Source organism: Salvelinus fontinalis, chromosome 22 (assembly GCF_029448725.1).
Source record: "Salvelinus fontinalis isolate EN_2023a chromosome 22, ASM2944872v1, whole genome shotgun sequence".
Lineage (NCBI taxonomy): Eukaryota > Metazoa > Chordata > Actinopteri > Salmoniformes > Salmonidae > Salvelinus > Salvelinus fontinalis.
Genome location: NC_074686.1, coordinates 6,344,084 through 6,367,997, shown reverse-complemented (window position 1 = coordinate 6,367,997; position 23,914 = coordinate 6,344,084). Strand labels below are relative to the sequence as shown.

General features: G+C 43.3%; 1 protein-coding gene across 1 annotated transcript in view; it reads left to right on the top strand.

The window, feature by feature from the left end:
* The window catches only part of LOC129819633 (syndecan-2-A-like), a 33,732-nt gene extending 22,808 nt beyond the window's left edge, over positions 1 to 10,924 (top strand). The window contains exons 2-5 of the mRNA XM_055876047.1: positions 4,875 to 4,989; positions 5,272 to 5,441; positions 6,386 to 6,506; positions 8,612 to 10,924. Coding sequence (XP_055732022.1) covers positions 4,875 to 4,989; positions 5,272 to 5,441; positions 6,386 to 6,506; positions 8,612 to 8,775 — 570 coding nt within the window. The 3' untranslated portion in view covers positions 8,776 to 10,924. The remainder of the gene's footprint in view (positions 1 to 4,874; positions 4,990 to 5,271; positions 5,442 to 6,385; positions 6,507 to 8,611) is intronic.
* The last annotated feature ends 12,990 nt before the right edge of the window (positions 10,925 to 23,914 follow it).

The following is a 23,914-nucleotide window of genomic DNA, read 5'->3' as shown; positions in this document are numbered from 1 at the left end:
TCCTGGATTTTGTGGTAAATGTCAACACACACACACCAAGCTACAAAGCTGTCCCCCGCACTCCGGGAATAGCTCCAGGGCACACAGTCTGGTTTTTAGGGAGAGTTTGATTTGTGTCAACTTCCTGCAGTAACAGCCCCTCCCCTCCAGTGTCTCAAAGACCATCAATTTGTTTCTTATTACGATCCCAGGAGGGCAATAAAAGTTGAAGGTTCTGAAGAGCGCGGAGAGACATCCGTCCACCCTCCTCCCCCTCCTTTCCTCCACCACCACAGCCGTTTGCTTAGCTTGTGGGTCAGTGTTTGAACTCCCACTTCGTTGCTGTGGACTTGTAGCCTTTATGAACTCATTTCTCAACCCCATTTACATTCGACAACCAAATCCTCACCAACAAAACATCAATTATGAAGCCAGCTTGCTCCTGCCCGGGTTGTTTGTTTAGCATTAGTATGTGCTAGCGTTAGCCTACAAAATGGCCGCCAAACAGGTGCCAACCTAGCCGTCCATTGCTGTTGTCGTTATCTCTTAAGACAACAAGTGACACACTAAACACCACATAGAGCCGATAACAAGAGTCAAATCTTCACTATTGAAACGCTGCGTCTCGAATCCAGCCATTCTAGCCCACTCAAGCCAATTGCTCTCACCCAGTCACCTCTAATCCTTTCCTCCCAGCCAGGTCCGGCACCGGGAAAAGCCGTAGCCATCCATCCGTTCAGGGCCGATAAAAAAGCCACCTTGTAAATGTGCCTGTGGGAGAGAGATGGGAAGGAGGCCAGGCCAGAGTGGTGGCAGTATTGATCACCGTATGGATCCGTGGCTCGCTGAGTTTACAGATAAACTCACATCTACCTGCACTTCTTTAACGCAGAGACACTCAGACACTTTTTCCCTTCGGAAAATCATTGACTTTCAGGGTTCACTTTTGTTTCCCCCTTCCTGGGGAGAGGAGACTGATTTCTATTTGATAGTACAGTGGTACCCAATGGTCTTACAGAAGCGGACAATACTGAACAATGACCATTGAAGTACTGTGAGGTACAATGACTGACATCAGGGAATATCCTTAAGAAAGATGAAATGACCGCATAGCAAGTCTTAAGTGCTTTATGTTGTAATGGTTCTCTCTCGCCCTCGTAGTTAACTCGAGGTTCTCTTGAGGAAATATTTTTGAGCGGGAGCAGAGCAACAGACAGACAAGGAATGTCCGAGGCACTGTCTGCCCCCTGTCTCTTGCTTTCCACTCCTGTCAATGATGTAAGCCTTACTGTTTGTACGAGCCCTTGCGTGTGTGAGCTTTTTCCTGTGTCTTTTTTTCCTCCCCTGTGTTGGCGTGGGATAATATTGACCGTGTACGAAGTGAATGCAATGTGTCTACACGGATTAGAGACGGGGCAAGATGGCTCACCCAAGTTACCCTACACTACCCCCATGATCCATAGCCACCCACCCTACTCTAACTACCTCCTCTCACGATAGCGCTAGCTCACAGCTAACTGCACACGCCATAAAGAGAGCCTCTTTGACTTTCGGACACCGCCAGCCATGGGCTTGGCTGTTTAACAAGCTTTTAGCAAAGCAACCTGCAGGCCACAGATTGTCTACTGCAGCGCGTAATCTCTCTCTCTCTCTCTCTCCCTCCTACCAGTCTCTCTCTCTCCTCTTTCTATGTCACTCTCCCTCCTTGTCACTCTCGCTCGTCTCTGCCTCTCCTCTCTTCTTCCTCCTCTTGCGTATAATATTTCTTTCCCTGTAGACGTTCTCCATGGAGACTGACCGCATCCACCAGCCAGCCTCCTGCTGGTCACTCGTTGTTCATTAGGTGCAGACAGACCGTAGGAACGGTAGTTCTGTTCTAATAAAAGCCACGGTGCCGCTCGTTATCGCAGTCTCGCTGTCAGTCAGGCGCGAGGCTAGGTGCTGCTTGTTGCTTGTTAGGGTCTCGGCTAAGGATTAGGCGGCTAAGGCTCTGTCTGGCTGGATGGATTCTCTATGGGCTTTTCCCCGTTCATTCATACCAGTGAGCTACATGAGCTGTATCTGCCAGCTCTCACTGTATTAGTTAGGGTCATACCTGGAAGTGGACAATGACCCCCAGACCTAGTCATTAACACTTTGGGGGGTATTTACAAGCACACAGTGTGTGTGTGTGTGTGTGTGTGTGTGTGTGTGTGTGTGTGTGTGTGTGTGTGTGTGTGTGTGTGTGTGTGTGTGTGTGTGTGTGTGTGTGTGTGTGTGTGTGTGTGTGTGTGTGTGTGTGTGTGTGTGCGCTTGAAGCATTAACAGATGTCTGTCCGTTAGTCTTTCTAAAGGAAGAAGTTATTTAAATAGCCTGCTTGGAAGAAGCCCTTTATCTCTTGAGTTCAAATAATGCCAGTGCGTAGTAGTCAAAGCATGTGTAGATTAGGCTTTGTTTGGGAACAGAACCCAGAGGGTGATTTTTATGGAGTCCCATTACACGATTACCACATCTTGAACGTCAGTTACTATAATAGGCTAATTGCAATTTACACGAGTGGAGTTGACGAGCTGAAAGATAACCCAACGCTCTGTCTGGCCTCTCACTTTCTGCGGAAGGAAAGTAAACAGATAGAATGGACCGGAAGGAGAAGAGGGTTTTCATCCGCGAGAGAATGGCCATAGAAATGGAGTTACTAGTAGCCTAATTCTAGAAATCCTATTTCTATGAGGAGGGTGCTCCTTTGTTATGGGGTTCCAGGCTTGAACTCCCAGCTTGGGATAAGGATTCAAAGGCAAGTCCTCCTCGAAGGTTAAACATGTCAATAGTGATAAGAGGCAGGAGTTTACGGACCATTTCCGCTCCAGAATGAACATCTGATTTGATTCACTCCTTGTCTCGCTCTTTGTGCCATGCACGCTATAGCAACGGCATTGTTTACTTTCACTTTCTTTAGATTTGTGCTGTGTTGAATACTGTGGGTACGCGCGCGTGTGCGCTTGAGCGTGTGCGCGTTCGGGTGTGAGTGTGTGTGGCCTCAATTGCCTCTATCTCATTAGGCTCTGCTGTTTGTGGCTTGATTTGTGGGCTCCATCCTTTGGTTCGTTAATTGTATTATTGCTGATGCATAGTGGTGTGTGGGCCCAGCTAGTGAACTGAACTGGGGAGGGAGGGTTGGTGAAACAGAATAGGCAGCGAGGTTAAAATAAAGTTGCTTTGATCAAATTCATCCTTTGATCAGCCAGCCCTGACCTGAATACCTTTCTGTTGGAAAGTCATTGCTCCTTTTTGGAGGGGGGGGGCAGATATTGTTCTGTTTTATCATCCCCTGTCTTTTCACCAACGCTCTCCACCGCAGACCTGCCCCTTTGTGACGGCGGAGAGTGTCAGGCTGCTCTTTGAAGAGAGGCAGACAGACCTTCAAAACACACACTTTACCCCCACAGCCCGAGGCATTTAGGGGCTATGTTCACCCTCATTCCCATAGGCTCAGTTTGCAGTTTTATACACTCAGTTGTACACCTATTGCAGTCAAAGTGAAACAGGCAACCGTGCATAGACACAGACGCACATATGCAAACGCACCTACACACACACAGGTTTTGTTCTTCTATCCTTGTGAGGACCGAGACAAACATTCCATTCAAAATTCTAACCCAAACCTTAAAATAGCCTTTGTCCTCATGCGGATGTGGGAAATGGTCCCCACATGGTTAGAACACACACACACACACACACACACACACACACACACACACACACACACACACACACACACACACACACACACACACACACACACACACACACACACACACACACAACAACAACACAAACCTACTTATCACAGCTTCCTTCTGAGAAATGTGTCGTCCCGTATGTTATGTCCTCACTCTCTTTCGTCCCCGGCCTTTTCCGCAAAAGCAACGAGTGTAAAACTGATCCCAGGTCATTTATTTCCAAGTATATCAGCTGAAGAGCACAAGAGCAGGGTTGAAACGTGACAAAAACATTGGTGCACCAAACCAACGAGCACCACCAGCACCACACAAGCACTAGCAAAGCAGGGATGATTTATTGTTGGCCCTCTTTTGTGGCCCTTTTTCTAAAGCAGCATCAGTATGGAGGGGACATCACACTCGGACTCAGACTGAGGTTGAATGGAGGTTGCCATGGGTCCTACCTAGCTATTCCACTAAATGCACACACGCACGAAGGTGCGCACTCACCTACACACACACACACACATGACAATGATGGCAATGTTTTGCCCATTGTGCAGTAATTTCACTGTTGTTGTTTGTAAAGGAAATTGAGGACGGATGACATTTTATAAACTAGCATTCTATAGTCTTGAGGGGGTTGATGTCTTTGCAAGTCACACGAACAGCATTGTTCAATTTCAGCTTTACTATTGGCCAGTCCGTTAAGCTGTAAGACAAACACACACACACACTTCTATGAACTTTTACCCTGGCAACAATGGTGGGGGGAGCTAGACGTCTAATCTGTTTAGAGAGTGGTTGTTTGACTCTGACACAGTGATATAGTCCAGCGTGGTTTGTTGAGACAAGTGCCCTCTTGTGGTACATGGACTACGATGTTCAAGCAAATAACGGTAGGTCCGCCTGGCAGAACATACTGGAGTGCTGAAACGACTAGCTATCTTTGGGTCAACTATGGCTTTGAGTCAAGTGATAAGCCCTTTTTGGTGTTCACTTTTCATTGAATCTCAGTGCTTTTCTACCAAACAATCAGACCGTGGTATCCAGGAACGGGTTCACTGCTAGAAGTATTTCAAAGTCAAAAGTGGCGACTGTAAGAAAGTTATGTTGGACCTGCGCATTGGAAAGTGGTCTCGGAGCAGTCTAAATGCCCAATACTTTGTCTAGATTTCTGTTGTTCTCCGTTTCAGATAGCGGACGCGGCCAAGTCGTCCTCCGAAGTGGATGAACTTTTCATTGACGACACAGGGTCCGGGGGTTACTACCCTGAGGACGACGACGACTTTAACTCGGGGTCAGGGTCAGGTAAGAGTCTGGTCACAGTAGCCTTCGACTGGGTTGACACGCACAGGCAGGCTGGCACGCACGAAAAGTCATTTCTCAATACTGTGTCTTTTTAAAGGATTCATTGAGACTGGCTTTTCAACCAGAGTGGGCATGTCTGTAGAACTGAGGTCTTCCTTAGGCATTGAAGCCCCTTTTTACAAAAAGCCGGATTTCACTTAGATATAGACTGACAACCAACTGAAAGTCATTGAGTGCTGGTGAAGTAGTACAACAGTGCCGTCTCCTCATCTTGCTCTGCAGGCATTGCTGAGGAGGTGATCGAGGAGACGGTGACCGGGAGCACGCTGTACATTGCGCCCAAAGCAGAACCCACCCAGGACTCCACCAAAGACTTCACTCCCAGAGCGGAGACAGACACGCCCAGAGAAGACCTGCCTAGAAAAACGCCCAGGAAGCCAGTCAGAACAGAGGTGAGGGAACATGACAACCTTTTAGACCGGCCCACTAAGCTAAAGATGGACCGGCCCATTGGGCATTTGCCCGAACTGCCCTAGGACCAGTACCCACCCCCCCCCCCCGTACGGTAGATATTGGAAATTGTCTACTATTCTGTGGGAGCCTTTCCCCTCCCCAAATAACAGTTGAACATGCATTGACCCCGATGCTGGAATGCTATACATAAAAGTAGTCATTGGTAATAGAGCCCTAATAACACACTGATATTCTAGCATTTTGCTAGACAGTGATCTTATGCTCTTTGACCTCCCCACAGAGTATAAACCATCAGCCATAAGTCTTAACTCGTTGACATAGCATGTCATCAAATCCCTCTAATGCAGTGATGATAATGCCCTCCAAGAGGTTCCTCTGGGGATGAGGATCAAGCAGTCATCTAGGCTCCTGATGTTGCTCTGGTTTGTTGTACGTTATGCTGGATTACTGAATCAAACAGACATAATCTCCCGTTTTAGAACACTACAGCATCAGCTCTTGGCCCCCCCCCCCCCTCCCCCCTTCCCTTGGTGTGTTGGGTGATGGCCTAGATTATTTCTGGCCTGGTTCCATTGTGGTCCCTTCCCCTAATCCCTTACCGTTCAATATTTACACATGAAGACACTAGGGAGGTGACAGCAATACAGTGACGACTCCACCAAACCCCCCAATAGTGTTAGTGTGGCTTCTGCCATGTTGCTTTCTCCTATCCAGTCTTTTCAGATCTGTTAACACGGAAGGTGTAGGGCAGGTGATTTTACTTGGCCCTGGTTTCGGAGCTAGAGACCCAAATATGGAGCCAGGCATCTATGTTAGTACTTAAACTATATCCCTCCATCTCTAACTTCCATTCTCCTGGCCGTTATGTTTGTAAAAAAAAAACGATATACCACCATCGTATCCTTCCATTCTCTCCTCCCAGCCCCCAGTACCCGTCACCGAGGACGTGCGCAAGAACCAGATCGCCAGCACCCTCAGCTCCCCCCTGGAGCCCATCGATGTTCGCTCGGAAAACCTCTTCCAGAGGACGGAGGTGCTGGCAGGTACGTACGGCAACAGCAGAACAGGGGTTCACCATTTTCACACTCGACGCAGGCAACAGTGTGCAGTCTTTACACCTGTGTCTACACATCTGAATGTTGATTATGGGTTGTGAGCTGTTGTATGGGAAATTCTGTCACATCAGGTAATGACACTGCCGTGTTATTTCTGAATTCTTGATTACAACGTTGATTATGAAGTAGGTCAGGTGGCGGGTCTGGAGCGACACTAAAGTGGGTCTGCTGCCGAGATTGATGACATGGAAATCTGCATTTGGATGTCTGGCGAGTTTTGTTGGTTGGATCTTTGCTGCATCTTTAGCTTGTGCAGCAACTTCATATATCCTCTGCCATATAACACCTAATAATCTGTAATATAATTGCTATAACATTGCTGTTATACACTGAGTGTTAAAAAACATTAGGAACACCTTCCTAATATTGAGTAGCACCACCTTTTGCCCTCAGAACATCCTCAATTTGTCGTGCATCGACTCTACAAGGTGCCGAAAGCGTTCCACAGGGATGCTGGCTCATGTTGACTCCAATGCTTCCCACTGTTGTGTCAAGTTGGCTGGATGTCCTTTGGGTGGAGGACCATTCTTGATACACACGAGAAACTGTTGAGCGTTAAAAACCCAGCAGCGTTGCAGTTCTTGACACAAACCAGTGAGCCTGGCGCCTACTACCATACCCCGTTCAAAATACACTTAAAACTTTTGTCTTGCCCATTCACCCTCTGAATGGCACACATATAATCCATGTCTCAATTGCCTCTTCAACTTGTCTCCTCCCCTTCATCTGCAGTGATTTGAAGTGGATTTAACAGGTGACATCAGTAGCGGATCATAGCTTTCACCTGGTCGGTATGTCATGGAAAGAGCAGGTGTTCCTAGTGTTTTATACACTCAGTGTACATTGTGTTTATTTCCTGATCAGATCCACATTCCTTAGTCATGATGTTCTGCCCGTGTCTCTCATGCTCTCTACAGCTTCTGAAAATAATGTATAAAATACATTTCTACCCGTCACAGTGGGACCTTCCAGAGTTCATAGCGCACTTTGCTCCAATTTAGTGTTAATTCACTTCTAATGAAATCCAAACTAGGAAAGTGATCTGACTGGCAATCGCACTCTCTGATGCTGTTTTTCCTTTCAGTGTCGGCGATAAACATGTAGAGTGTTACAAATGGATTGGCACTTCAGTTCCCCTTTGTTCTGCCACCCATCTGATAGTTACTGTGAAAAAGTGACATGGTTGAGGACAAATAGGGACGTCAATACAGCCGTGATGGAAATATATCCCACAAACATCCAACCAGTCAGCCGCCTTTGCTCATTTGGATTTTGTTGTTTATTCCAAAGTTTGCAATGTAGGAAACTTTGGCTAACTATTGTATCTCAAAATTGCTCAAATGACTGGTCATGTTGACATGTGAGGCCTTGACTTTTCGAACTGTCTGCTAGCTACACTACTTTTTTCTGTTTTCAATTATAGTCATGTTGGCCACATCCACTAAAACCATGGCCTTGACAGGGCTGTATATACTGTGGATTAGAGTAATGTAAAACTCTGAGTTCAGGAGGCCCAGGCCCACTGTGTGGAAACAGATCTGGCTAGCTAACCTCCTCCTGTCCTCTCTACCTCCTACCTTTCCTCATCCTGTCCCTTATGGCTCCCACAAACTCAAATTGTCTGTAATCTAATTTACATTTATCCGCTCCACGCCGAGGAGCCGGACGGTTTCTGGCTGGTAAGCGTGCCAGATATCTTTTTACCCATGGGGCCGAGGCGCCAGTTCAACATGTGGAAATAAAACTAGAGCAGAGGGGAGATTGTTTCGCCACAAGAGCCCTAAAACAGATTAAGGGCTGTAAAGAAACCTTATACAAGTATAATTGGAAGAATGATGAAATCCTATGGAAATAATTAGCATGCAGGAAACAAGGGCATGTCCTAGGAGTAATGTTGAGTAGCTTGATAGGGGGATTGTGTAAGAAAGGGCACGGTGCATTCAAAGTTCCCTCTCTAGATGCTATAAGCTTTAATGTCCTCTGAATTAGCCTTTGACCTCTAACCTCTGACCTCACCCTCTCTCTGTCCACAGCTGTCATTGCGGGTGGAGTTATTGGCTTCCTCTTCGCCATCTTCCTCATCCTCCTCTTGGTTTACCGCATGAGGAAGAAGGACGAGGGCAGCTACGACCTGGGAGAGAGGAAACCCTCTGGGGCAGCCTATCAGAAGGCCCCAACCAAGGAGTTTTATGCATAAAGCCCCGCCCCCTCATGAGAAGATAGACAAATCGGAGTGACAGTTTATAGCAAGCAGTCCATGACAACGAGAAAAAACCTGTTCAAATATACTGTAACAACAACAACAAAAAGAAAAAAGTTAATTGAGGAAAAATTACATAAAGGAAAGCTTTTGCATAGAGTATTGTAATTAAGACATTTTCTTTCTTTTTTTAATGAAAAGCCAAGCATTGCTTATTTTATGGCATATCTCAGTGTATTTAAACATTTTGTGTATTATTTGAAAAGGCAAAAAAATATAAAAACATTTTAAAAAATCTGTTAAGGTGAGAAAAAGCTATTGCATCTGTCTTCTGTCAAAGGAGCTGTTTTTAGTCGCTGACTACTATTTAACTGTAGCAGTATGTATTTGTAAAGAAATGTTTTAAAAGTGGAAATAATTGAATATAATTATTCTGTATCAATCCTATAAAAAAATATTGTCCTAGCATGTCTGGCGTTGATCTTTAAAAGGTGTATTTCATTCATTTATATTTTTTTCTCAGATGTAAAAAAATAAATATATATATGCCTTTTGTAGTTTTCATGAAGCTTTTTCATCTTCATATTAACGCTGATAACTGTCAATGTAAATGTTCTCCCTTCAGGTTACAATGTCAATCATTCTAGTTGAACTTGAGCGTTTCAGTTATTTTTTGTTCGTCTTGTTTGTTTTCTTTCAATGTTTCTTTTGGTCAAAACCATTTATTATACAGCATACATGTTAAAACACAGTAATCGGTCTTAAAAAGCTAAGATGTGTCAGCAGGGGCTCAAGAAAAACACAAGACTTACTTTACAGTATGTCTTGTGGATGTTTTTTTTTTTTTCAATTTTATTTAATTGCATACAACTTCTCATATTGCACATTCACCTCATTGCTTCTTTGCTGGTCTCGTTCAGCTCTGAGTGTTTACTATCTTTGGGGTTAAATTTGGCTCTGGGGCATTGGCCCCCTGCCATGCCCAATGTTTTCCCCTAGTTTACTCTGCCTGTCCCATCTGCCCTTGCTCCTCCCTCTCATCCTCAGCACTCTCTCCATCTCCTCCACGTAAGCTCTCGGCCTCTCCCCCTTTTTCTCACTCCACTGTGTTGCCAGTGTTTTTGTCTCCCCTGTGTCGATGGTTTAGCCCGGAGATCCTCTCCGACAGACTTTTCTGTGCTACTGGATACACACCAGCTGCCCATTGAAAAGAGTCGGTTCTGTGCGGGACCACTGTGATTCCGATCCAGTCTTTAGAGGAAAATTGAACTTTTGGATCCTTTTTCCGAAGGTTTCTCACGTGTTGTGGTCAGTCACAGCATTTTGACTTGAGCTAAGTCCAAGAGAAAACGTAAGTGCTGGCCCTCAGTTTGCAGATGACACCTTCGTCCGTTTAGCGGCGAGGAGCTCTCCTTTGAGCGATTCTCAGAGAGCGTGAGGTTGGTTACCAGGAACAAGACATAGAGAAATACACCATGGGATTGACCTGTTGTTGCCATCCTCTCGCATTGAAACGGTCACCTCTGCGTGAAAGGTACAACAGGTTATGAAGTTGCCTTTTGAGCTGTACACAAATGTGAAGTAGACGTCTGAACTCACAACCACCCACATGAGGCCATCCTCCTCCCTGCATCCCCTCCTCTCCCTCATTTCTGCTATACCCTCCGGCTTCTGCCTGCAATCTCTCTCTCTCATATTATCATCATAGAAAAGATAGGTACTAAACTGCAAACCAAAACCCAAAGAAACAGTATTCTCACCATTGCTTGAACTTATTCCCATTATGGCCACATTACTCTCTCATTTTCTTTTCCTTCATTTTTTTTATAGCTTTTTATTTTATTAGAGACTTTGACCATTGAGTCCAATTGCTTATTAGTATACAAAAAGATATATATTATATATATAAATGCATATTCACAAATGTTTTAAACCTTCAAAGTGCCTACCATTTGGAAATGTACTTGCTCTCTCGGAGAGCGTAAGGAGGTGCGTACGTTACACCAGGAGGATGATGATAATGACTGGCATTCTGTGAGCACAGATGACTGTAATGGTCACTTTTTTTTAGTCTTACAAAAGCAGACAGTATTGTACCTATACGTTGAAACAACACTACTGAATAAACATTGTGGCCTAATATCGATCTTGTGTGGGTTTTCTTTATTGATCCCTGTGTCCTTTATCCTCACTGTTTCTTCTCCCTCAGGCCACAACCAATGACTGAGGAATACTGTATACTGGTCTCCCAAGACGCCATTTTACAGATGCTGATATCTCGGTAATGATTAACATGATCTATATACCATAAAAGCATCAATTACTTATCTATTAGCGCACACTGTATATCACCACCCGATAACCATCAAATAAGGTTTGGGCTTTGATTTGGGATTATCAGTGTTGATGACTAATCTTTATGAGTGATGGATGAAGCATTATCATTTTGCGGAACTAATCTGATGGGTTCTGAATTGAGATTAGTATAATGGGGATGTAAAGTGCTAACTGGGAGATTTATCCTGCCTCTGCTTTCCATATCTGTCGCAGAGATGTACGGTAGTGCCAAAGTGTTCCTGAGGCGTCCGGATCTCTTACGGATGGTGAGATTAAGAGCAAGTCAAATCTTGGCTAGAGCACTATCACGCTACAACTACTTTAGCATGTGATCGAAGTTAGTTAATTCAGAGTGGGCTTATTAAGGCCTTAGTTGAGCAATGGTCGTGACGACCCCCGACACTTCAAAGTGTTGAAATGGAAGACACCATATTTTGGTGTTTTTCTTGGAAGAAGTGGGAGGAAAGGAGGAAGGGGGGGGGGGATGTGTGTGCATTAGTGGGTAGCGTGGGCATGTGTGTGTGTGTCTTTGCTCGCTTGATCAATGGGTTAACAGACCCATGCTATCACTAGTTAAGGCACGCGTTGTTTTCGCTGTGCGGATACGCTTCTCTATACAGAACAAGGTCAGTACATGTAAGTATGCGATATTTGCCCAAGAACGATGTATGTACGACACATCCCAAAGAGAGGCATCTCAATAGGATAAAGCAACGAGCCAATTGGAGAATCTCTCTCCAACTCTTGCTCAACAACACTGATCGATCCATTCCCTACATATCCACCCAGTTTCCCCACTTCTATTTGTGTGCCTTTGTGTCTGGGTGTGACCACAATTTATAACCCCCTGAATGGTTGACTCTGTTGATGTTTGTGTTGGGGTTAGGGTCAGTGTGTGTCTATGTCAGAGTGTAGAACATACATTTATTACCCTTTCATTAGGAGAGAGACTAGGGAAAGGGGTTTGGGTGGATGTTTTCAGGGGACAAAAACCACCACGTCTCTCATGCTCTGAGACAGAACTAATTCAATAAAGAGGCCCGGCCATCAACTGTTAGTGAGCGCCAAACCATGCATAAACTTCTAGGAAATGGAGTCCAAAGTAAACACGCTGTCAAGCCTCATAAAGACTCATGGCTGGAGGCTAAGCCATGGCCGGCGTGGAGACGTAGCACCTCAGTGAACCAAACCGACACTCCACTGGGCCACTGCAATGCACTGTAGTACTATATGGCCACAAACTGGGTCAGACATTACAGGATTGGATGTGTGTCTATACCAAACACCACAGGAACCTTACCGGACAACACCTATCACTGCCAAACGTCTGTGCCAAGAAGAGGTGGATAGAATGAATGCATACTAGGTATCAGTGGAGTTCAGTTCTAAGCTGTTCTCTGCCAAGTTGCAAGGTACCTAAATGACTGCATTACTGGACTGATACTTCACCCGAAAAGACCAGACAGTTCTAATACCAAAGTCAGCTGAAAATGTGGTAATAAGGTGTGTGACTGCACCTCAGCCATTACTGGACCCTCTAAAGCACACTAAGCAAACTAAGGCCTCTACCATTGAAGTACATAATAGTACTTCTTGTTTTTGCTGCTACATCCCTCATGGTGTCCGAACGCTTCTCTCGATTGCCCACGTTTCTTTATTCTCAGGATTGCGAGGAATTAGTTGAAAGAGCTGTTGATTTGTCGGAGACACTTTATTGGATTCAGGTTTTGACAGGCGAGGAAGTGAAAAGGAAAAGAAAAGAAAGTCTTCCCCCGCATAATGTTCCCTGTGGGGAGGTGAACTACTTTTTCCTCCCTGTTGATTGTACCAAAGAGACACAAGAAATGTATGGATATGGTGAATGGTGTGATCTAAGGTTGCGCAACAATTTCTATAGCACATATATCACGCACTGTCTTTCTCCAGGCAAGGCTTTCATCATCATTTGAACAGTTAGCTACTTGAAGCTACGTTTAGTGTCAGATCCCTGTGAATAACACAGTTGGTGATCTCTGAAATCTGTAATGGCTTTCGTATTCAGATGAACCTACGGTAATGACAATATTATGCTTACAGATTTCGCTTGATACACAAGGGTTTTTGAACGTTTCTGATGCTCAGAAGAGGATGGTGTAAATGTATCACATACCTGGCTATAACTCCTTTACTCATTGAACCATCTAAACCACTGGGGAATATATCTTTCAATAACCAGAAATATTGTGTTTTCGACTGAAAGTTAAAAAAACGCAAAAACTAAATTTACAGGTAGCATAGTGCACATAGAACAGATCGACCACTTCTTAGACTTACTGTACCTTCAATGAGAATGGCAGATCTATAACTCCCATTTCTATGTGAATTTGGTCGGGTCGCCTAAAAAAGTTACATATTGCAGCTTTTAATCTGGCAATCCAATTTGGTTCAAATGTCAAACGGGATTGTTAAAGAAACTACTTTAGTCTTGTAAAAAATAAAATAATTAGAACCTTACTCATAGAACTGCTGTGAGTTGGAAACGAATAATAACCCTTGCTCACACACACACACAACAAACTCAATTTCGAGAAATGACAAGCTCCTCAATTTGCTACTTAATCACTCCGGCTCTTGATTAAACACTGACTGATAATGAATGCCAATGTGCCACCTTGGTTCCCCCTGATAGGATTTAGAAATCATCATCCGCCCAACACGCTCGGCAGCATTCTCATCTTCCCCCTACCAAGAAGCACGATAGTGCGCTTCCTTTTAATACTACTAGCTCATTGGAGGCCTATTTTGAAAAATGAACGTTTTGTTTTGATTAATAAGGCCTTTCTGATGGGACCGTTTATAATCATTATATTCTAATTAAGTCGTAGGCTCTGGAGAGGGAGGGAGGGAGAGAGAGAGAGAGAGAGAGAGAGAGAGAGAGAGAGAGAGAGAGAGAGAGAGAGAGAGAGAGAGAGAGAGAGAGAGAGAGAGAGAGAGAGAGAGAGAGAGAGAGAGAGAGAGAGAGAGAGAGAGAGAGAGAGAGAGAGAGAGAGAGAGAGAGAGAGAGAGAGAGAGAGAGAGAGAGAGAGAGAGAGAGAGAGAGAGAGAGAGAGAGAGAGAGAGAGAGAGAGAGAGAGAGAGAGAGAGAGAGAGAGAGCGAGAGAGAGTCATGGATTTGAGCTTAGAACCCATGGGTATTTGTTGTATAAGTCACACTTGAAACTTGGTAATTTTGTAATCAGGGTTTAGTAAAGTTACAGGCCTCTAGTTCTGGTATCTGAAGCGGTTAGACTTGCACTCCAGACTGGGGCTCATCAAAGCAAACAGCAGGGCCAGGAGGGGTGAAATGGCTGGCGGCCTTCCAGCTACGACAGACCTCCTGTACTTCATCCACTGTTGGTCTGCCTCCATCACCACCAGCATCTTCAAAGGGACCTGTGACTTCGTCAGTGGACAAGGAGTCCTCAGATTCAGGGTTCTCAATGGCTACAAGGTTGGGGGGCAGCTCCTCACTGTCCGAATCTGATTCCTGACTTTCAGACTCATTGTCAGAATTTATAAAAATCTCCAGAATTTCCGCATTTGTGAGTTATCTCCTTTTGAAAGACATTGCTCATGCTACAGCTTAGCTACATACATAAACAACAACTCTGAATAGCTCAGAGTGGGAGTCAGAGGTTACGTGATTGACTGCCGGCACACACCACTAGTATCAATAAATCACTATCATAAAATGTTTTGTGCTGTAATTATTTATATATATGTTTTATTCACGTTTTCAATTACCGGTGACAAATCATGCATTCCAATTCTTGCATAGCTTGTAAAGGGCACATATTATTTGTGTAAAATAGTTTTTTGAAGGTTGTACTGATTATGATGAGCTTAGCTAATTCTAGCTATGTGTGGGGCCATGTTTGTTGACATACAATGCATTCTGGGTTCCACGTAATCGTCTGTTAGACCAAAGATGTTACAACAAAATGAGGTGAGTGAGGGTTCACAAATTTTTTGAGAACTTCCGGAAATTAATGGTGGAATGTGAACAATGACAGACGACACACCCCCTTCAACATGCATACTATAAACAGACCAAACTCATCTTGTCTTCTCTTATTATCTTTGGTTTCTGTGAGAGAAAGAAAAATGGCAGCGAGCAGAAACTACCTATCGTCGGATGACTTTCAATTTCTAGAGTGTTTTACTCAATTATTTCAATCAATGGTGAGCTCACCCGTGATGTGATTAATAATAAATAGCAATTTCTATTAGCTAATTAATTTTGTAGTTTATGTCAGCTGAGAGTTATCTAAATATGACCGCTTGTGTTACATAAATCTTTCCTCAGTTAGCGCTAGGACAAATGTAGCCTACATTTTTTCCAGTTTGGATGATTGTGTTATGCTGTAGGTACTTCTGTGAATGTCTGAATAGTGCATTAAAAAATAAACTGCAAGCATTCTGGACATAACTTTGTAAGGACTGTGTTTTTGAAAAATGTTTCTGAAAAAAAACTGTGGCCAGCTCAGATGATGATTGTTGCGTCATTCGAAATTGGCCGTTCTAAATAAATGTTCTAATCACACCCGTGTGATGGTACGTGTGAAAGGGTTAAACAAATCAAAATATATTTTATATTTAAAATAGCCACCATTTGACTTGATGACAGCTTTGCACACTCTTGGCATTCTCTCAACCAGTTTCATGAGCTAGTCACCTGCAATGCATTTCAATTAACAAGTGTGCCTTGTTAAAAGTTCATTTGTGGAATTTCTTTCCTTCTTATTAATGCGTTTCAGCCAATCAGTTGTGTTGTGACAAGGTAGAGGTGGTATACAGAAGATAGCCCTATTTGGTAAAATACCAAGTCCATGTTATGGCAAGAACAGCTCAAATAATCAAAGAGAAATGACAGTCCATCATTACTTTAAGACTTGACAGTCAGTCAATTTTGAAAGTTTCTTCAAGTGCAGTCGCAAAAATCATCAAGCACTCTCATAAGGACCGCCACAGGAAAGGAAGACCCAGAGTTGCCTCTGCTGCAGAGGATAAGTTCAGAAATTGAAGCCCAAATAAATGCTTCACAGAGTTCAAGTAACAGACACATCTCAACATCAACTGTTCAAAGGAGACTGCGTTAATCAGGCCTTCATGGTCGAATTGCTGTAAAGAACCCACTACTTAAAGACACCAATAAGAAGAAGAGACTTCCTTGGACCAAGAGACACGAGCAATGGACATTAGACCCTTGGAAATCTGTCCTTTGGTCTGATGAGTCCAAATGTGCGATTTTTGGTTCCAACCGCCTTGTCTTTGTGATACGCAGAGTAGGTGAAGGGATGATCTCCGCATGTGTGTGTCATACCTCAGGATAAGACCCAGATGTAGACAGTTCGAAATAACAAATGTTTATTTATGAAACAGGGGGCAGGCAAACGACAGGTCAAGGGCAGGCAGAGGCTCAGGAGACTAAAAAGATTTGGCATGGGTCCCCAGATCCTCAAAAAGTTCTACAGCTGCATCATCGAGAGCATCCTGACTGGTTGCATCACTGCCTGGTGTGGCAACTGCTCGGCATCTGACCGTAAGGCGCTACAGAGGGTAGTGCGTATGGCTCAGTACACCAAGATTCCTGCCATCCAGGACCTACAGTATATTATCATTGTTATTGTTATTTTATTGTGTTACTTTTTATTTTATTTAGTAAATATTTTCTTAACTCTATTTCTTGAACTGCATTGTTGGTTAAGGGCTTGTAATTAAGCATTTCACAATAAGGTCTACACCAATTCAATTTGATTGATGAGAGGAATAAAAATATATATATACATTTTAGAATAAGGCTGTAACATAACAAAATGTGGAAAAAGTCAAAGGGTCTGAATACTTTCCAAAGGCACTGTATATGACATAGACAAGCTACAGTAGGCTCAGACCATCCTTAACCATTGGCAGGGATCCAATTTAAATTCTTCACTCATGCTCATGCACACCTATTGTTCTTTCTGTAACCTAACCATAGAGCATAACAAAAGATGATGAGAAAGGATTCAGAGGCATTCATGAGCAACCACAAGAGAAAACAGTTCCTAAGAAAATACATTATCCACGCCGAAGACTCCTTTCGTTGTCTGACTGATCTCTCTCCTCTTTAATCTCCCTCTTTCTCTCCTCTTTTTCCCTCTGTCCTTCACTCCCTCTTTACCTTCTGTCACTGTAGAGAGAGGGGAGAGAGAGGGAGAGAGAAGAATAGAGGGAGAGGGGGTTTCTGGTTTCCAGGCGAGGTTTTGATGAAGGCTTTTGAAGCACGCCATGCTTGTCCATGAAAGGGCCCTACGTCTCGCCCAAGATGCTATGCTCTCCATCGCCTTCTCTCCCTCTCCCGTCCCCTCTTTCCCTCTCTCTATCTCCATGATCAGGATATGGATCATGTGTTAACCTTAACTAAGCACGCAGGACCCGTCTAATTACCTACAGGACTTTGGTGCATACATGTGTGGATAGAGGATAGAGTCGTTGGGACGGAGGGAGGCAGAAAAGAGAGATGGAACCCCCGTAGGATTCTGGGAAAGTGCTGCCGATTGTCCGTCGACTCCGGTGACAGCGCTGCGGCAGTGGCACTTTGTTATCTCGACAAAGTGAGTCCAGGGGCTATTTTACAGTACTCCCTCCTCTCTCCATCTTTCCCCTCCTCCTCTTCCTCCTCCTCCTCTCCATCACTCCCCTGCTCCTCCGCCTGCTCCGCCTCCTTCTCTCTATCTCTCTTTTTCTGTGTACCCCTCCCCCATACGTTGAACTACAATGAATTCATATCCTAAGGCGCATATTAATATCACGTTATCGAGAATAATTTTTTATACTATAGATTTCATTTTCATTTGAACCGAGTGTGTGTTATCAATGAGAGGCAACTCTATAATGCATCTCTATGGAAATATACAGTCAATTCAATGAATAATTGATTCTGCAATCTTTTTTTCTCCATTTATAGGCTCCATGTATCATCATGTGATGTTGTGTTTAACCGGCTGGGGATGGCATGTGTAAATGTAACACTTGGTTGCATGGTGAGGAAGGGAGACTGGGGAGGGTCCGAGCCGGTGTGTAGAATGAGAGGGGTCTAGACCCCTTTCATCCCGGCCCTGTGTTTGTAGGGCGCCCATTGAGAGATGAACGTCTTGAAAGAAAACATTAGTGCAGCAGCATGGTTTAGTGTCATCTCTTTATATCTCTCTCTCTCTCTCTGTGCATTCTCTCTCTCCCTCTCTCTGTCTGTATGAGTACCTGTACAGAAGGTTTAGGCACTGGTTTGGAACACCTCACACCTCAGGGCTATCCAGGAACACTGAACAAACAACCTGGCCTAACGTCCAGACAGAGAGGGGAGAATGTTCCGAAGATAACTAAATAAAGAAGGGCCATCATTCATGCCGTGTTATATGATGACAATCACGATGATGATAACTGTGATGGACATGAAGTATGCATTCATAACGACATTGCGATACTTCATCCATAGATGGTAGGAGAATATATAGAAGTATAACAATCACATTCAACATGCAGTTTCACACAAAGTGTAACTCGACGGCATCTTGATACTCAGTTTAACGATATTGTCCCTAGATAAGACTATTATTCCCATATTGCCTCTGCCTAACTGCTACAACTAGTGCTTTTTCATTTTTCATTTTCAACAACCCTAGTCTGTGACTCTAGACTTTTTCATCAAAGTAGTTTTACTCGCATTGCTTGTAACACACTATAAAGCTGTTCTTTGGGAGCAGTATAATTTTGGGTGAATGATCTGCTGCACCTATTTAGCTCAGTCAATGGCTAGTTTAGGAGATGGCTGGGTGGGTCAATAATGACTGAGATCAACACTTATTCCAAATAGGTAGTGTGGGGAGAAAAAGGCTGCTCCAAAGTGTTTTCAGACTGAATATAAAGGAATTTCCCGTAATGACTTATTTCCCCCTTTTTATTGCTCCTCTCATTGAGCAGCTTGCCAAAGCAATTTCAAAGGGTTTTAAGTCCTGTGGAGCTGCCGAATGCTTTGCGAACAAGCCATTTTTAAATGACGTATTCATCAAATAAGCAGTTCGGCAGGCATTTATATTCAAGTTGGCATAAAATTGGTAAAACACCAATGTGATTTAACTATGGGTGTTTGAAATATACATTTAATGGGTTTTCCTTGGTGGATTCCGAAAGATAAGCACTTTTTTTTATCTGTCTTTTGAGATCTAAATTAACTAAACATATAACACTTGACTGTCTATACAATGTGGGTCTTTAGTTACTTGAATCACTGGTCATTAATAAAAAGCAGTTAAGTTTTAAAACGGTGTTGATAACCCCTGAAGGTACATATGTTTTATGGAAACTTTCCCATAAGTAACTTTCAGCCAATTAGAAGTCACTCTGCCCAAGAAAGGAAAGGGGTTAATCTCGCCCGGGCGCCTGTGGAGCCGTGTTTTGCATCCTCTGAAAGTTGATTGCATTCGATTTGGAACCGGACTGCCACCGGGCATGAGCCAGGTGCCCCGTTCAAAGCCCACGGCGAAGTTGTCTCAAAACAAAAGTGACGTAATTAAGTATGCGTAGAAAAGATTAGGATTACGTGTTTTCCCATTCAAAAGTGATTGCTTTTGATAAAAAAAGGCTTTATCTGCCTTCCGAATGAAATCTAGTTAGAACATTTTAACACGTATTTTATGGAAAAAGGTGTGTTGTATGTTTCTGTAAAATGCACCGTGCTGCCTTGTCGACAAAATTAAAGAGCGTCACAGGTTATAGCGCTCCTCCATTCCCGCTTTTACCCGATGACGTGATGTGCCTTTGCCTGGTGCCCCGCGGCTCAGCATAATGGAATCCGTCCATTAATATCCAGTAAAATGCATAGGATGAAAGTTCAAAGGTCCATTTCTAAAGGACCAGGAAGTAAGTCTGATCAACAATATTGGCAGTTAAAGTCAAAGGATTGATTTTAGTTCAGGGTACAATAACATTTACAGGGAGGATTTCAGGAAATGTTCGTAAAATACTGTAGCAATATACAAAAGGTAAGAACTGCAGCTTTGAAACTTTGTGTTACTGTCATTCATGATGATTACAGGTCCTTGAAATTAATGGTTTATACATTTATTTCTATGCATGTATGTTGATAAACATGAACAAATCACGATTGTAAATGGTTTAGAAACTGTTCAATAATGCTTTAAATAACCATTTATTTCTTCATGTGAATATGAAAGCCAGTATCTAATAACTTTTTGTGTTGTGTTCCCTCCCTGCGAAGCCAGACAAAGGTCACTTGTATTTCACAGTAACTATGGACATCAAAGAAGGGTGTGTGTTTGTGCAAAAAGTCCCATCTCAAATGTTGATTGAGCTTGCACTGACGAGCGCAGGCTTGCATGTAAATGTGCAATGGAAAAACAGTCACATCAGGGACTCTGAATGGCAAGTCAAAAGAATGCATGAAATGGAGGCCATCGGGACTGCATTGTGAAGTTATGCATAACCTTTGTCAAAGAGAAGTGTTTAAAGCTAACATGAAAGGGGGAACATCTGCATTCTTCTTCATACCACACTCTGTGTGTGATTTTCAGGAGTTGCTCCTTTTGGGAAATCACCTAGACAGAGACTTGTTGTTCAATGAGAGTGAGAATAATGTTCTACTCTAGCCCAATAATGGACTAAAGGAGCATAACGTTACTCCTTATAGTCCAAGACCTTACATGTTTAGAGGCAAATTGGCTCTGGCAGCCAAAACAACCAAATACTCCATCTAAACGGGAATTGTGGTATGGTTCTAGCAACATTAAGCCCTCTACAAAATAATTTCACAAATGCAGTATAAACACTTACTACACACCAGTGGAGGCTCCTCATAGGAGGAAGGGGAGGACCATCCTCTTCAGTGAATTTCAGAAAAACTTAAATTATGAAACATTCAAAAACTTCCGGAGGACGTCCTCCAACCTATCTGAGCTCTTGCAGCATGAACTGACACGTTGTCCACACAATCAAAGGATCAGAGAATTAATCTAGTACTGAAAGCATAAGCTACTGCTAGCTAGCACTGCAGTGCTAGCTAGCAGTAGTTGACTTAAAGTTATACAAAAATGAAGAAGAAGCAAGATATTTTTCACTTTCACTTTCTTAGCTTGCGAATGCAGCTAGCTAGTTTAGCCTACTCAAACACCCAGCTCAAACAGAGAGGGATGCTATATTAGCTAGCTGGCTATGGCTAACCAAAACTGGAACTCTTCCAAGTCAAGGTAAGCTTTTGGTTTTATTAATTTATTGCCACCAGGACCCGCTGGTGTAAATGCTAAACTGCTTGCTGACTGTACACTGTACTACATGACTGTAGCTAGCGGGTTTACTAATGCGTTAGTTCTAGTAACTATGGTGACTATGACGTTAGCTAATGTGGTGGCAACAATGAAGCGGTTATGTTATGAAGGTTCTGTTACGCCCTGATCTGTTTCACCTGTCCCTGAGATTGTCTCTACCCCCTCCAGGATTCACTTATTTTCCCCAGTGTATTTTCCCCTGTGTTTTCTGTTTCTCCGTGCCAGTTCGTCTTGGTAATGTTTTCCAAGTAAACCAGCGTTTTTCCCGTTCTCCTGCTTTTTGCTTTTCTCCTTTTTCTAGTCCCCCTGGTTTTGACCCTTGCCTGTTTCTGGACTCTGTGCCAGCCTGCTTGACCTTTCTGCCTGCCTTGACCACGAGCCTGTCTGCCACTGTACCTCCTGGACTCTGATCTGGTTTTTGACCTTTTGCCTGTCCACGACCATTCTCTTGTCAACTCCTTTGGATTAATAAACATTGTAAGACTCTAACCCTCTGCCTCATGTGTCTGCATCTGGGTCTCGCCTTGTGTTATGATAGGTTTGGCTTAGAAAGGTTTTTTGCCTGGTCATAACAGACAGCTGATTTGTTGTGCACTGAAGTCCACAAGCGAAGGGAAAAGGTGAGAGGAGGAGAGCGCGTAGATGCGAAAAGGAATTATATAACGTCCAAAGTGATCATGCTGCTTGTATGTGACTGTTATGAAAGTAAACTGTGTTTGTGTGTGATCAGGGGTGTGCTCATTCCTCCGATTCTGTTGGTAAACGTTTCTTAAACGGAAACAAACTGAACGAACGGGGATAAACATACCTGAATTTGTGCAATAGAAACTCTCGTTTGCCACTGCTGGACTAATGATTACACCCTAGATCAGCTAGATGCAGGCAAGAGTGTGCAAGGTGGAATTGAATGTGTCTGTCACCTTGATAACTCAAATTATTCTCTCGACCTGTGCACCTACGTTGTAAACTTTCATTCATAGGTTAGGTTGTAGCAACCTCATGATGGGTAAAGGAAAAATGTGAGTATCATGTAGTGGCCTAGACCCATATACCTGTATGTTACATTGAGCTGGATGAATGGAATATGAATGATGGTCATCCAAGATGCTATAATAGAGTACCACAGTATGAGTCATAATACCCATAAAACCTAGTCGTCAAACAGGGAAATGGTTCCAATCGTTTTCCACCGTTCATTTTCCCCATAGGGTATATTAGAAACACTTAAAATAAAGGCTGTGTTTTGTGTAGGATTAACCTGGTGTGATGTTTTGATAACCGTGCAAATCTCTCTTGGACAAGGTGACTTTTATCACACACACACACACACACAGAAACAAAGTGCCAAGTTGGTTACTGTTTTGCCATATTTCTCTGGGTTGTCATTGGATTTGTCTATTATGCTTGAGTGTTTATAATGTTATACGTTTGATTGTAGTGAGACAACAGTTGAGAGGTGTTTGGCTGTTCTGCCAGTTATATTTCTCTTATCGTTGGAAAGTTTAAATAGGAAGTGGTTCTGTTGCAGTGGTGTATCTCTGCCCTTGGCTCCTGACTTTAGTACTCTGACCTACTTGATGATGATAATGCATTTCGTAGCTCTCATTCTCTGTAACGCAAAGCCAGTAAGTAATTGCCAACTATACATTTCCTTTTAGTGTGGGAGGGAGTGGGAGTAACATTTAATACTCTGCTATTTGTCCCATTGCACTATAATGTCGCCTAATCATCCAATGTTCTCTTTCCCTACAGAAATCAAAACAGTATTTACAATACCTTCAGAAAGTATTCATACCCCTTGACTTATTCCACATTTTGTTGTGTTACAGCCTGAATTCAACATGGATTGATTACATATTTTTCTCAGACATCGACACACAATTCCCCATAATGACAAAAGTGAAAACTTAATTTTAATATTTTTGGAAGTTTATTGAAAATGAAATACAGAAATATCTCATTTACGTAAGTATTCACACGCCTTAGCTATGACACTCCAAATTGAGCTCAGGCCCATCCAATTTCTTTTGATCATCCTTGAGATATCACTACAACTTGGAGTCCACCTGTGGCCAATTAAATAGTTTGGACATGATTTAGAAAGAAACACACCTGTCTATATAAGGTCCTACAGTTGACAGTGTATGTCAGAGCAGAAACTCTACCATGAAGTCCAAGGAACTGTCTGTAGATCTCTGAGATATAATTGTGATGAGAAGGGTATCAAATCATTTCTAGAGTGTTGAAAGTTTCCAAGAGCACAGCCGTCTCCATCATTGGGAAATTGAAAAATATTGAGCTACCCTGACTCTGCCTAGAGCTGGCTGTCTGGCCAAACTGAACAACCGGGCAGAAAGACCTTGGTCAGGGAGGTGACCAAGAACTGAATAACCACTCTGACAGAATTGCAGAGTTCCTTGGCTGTCACGATCATGTGGAGGATTGACGGACCAAAACGC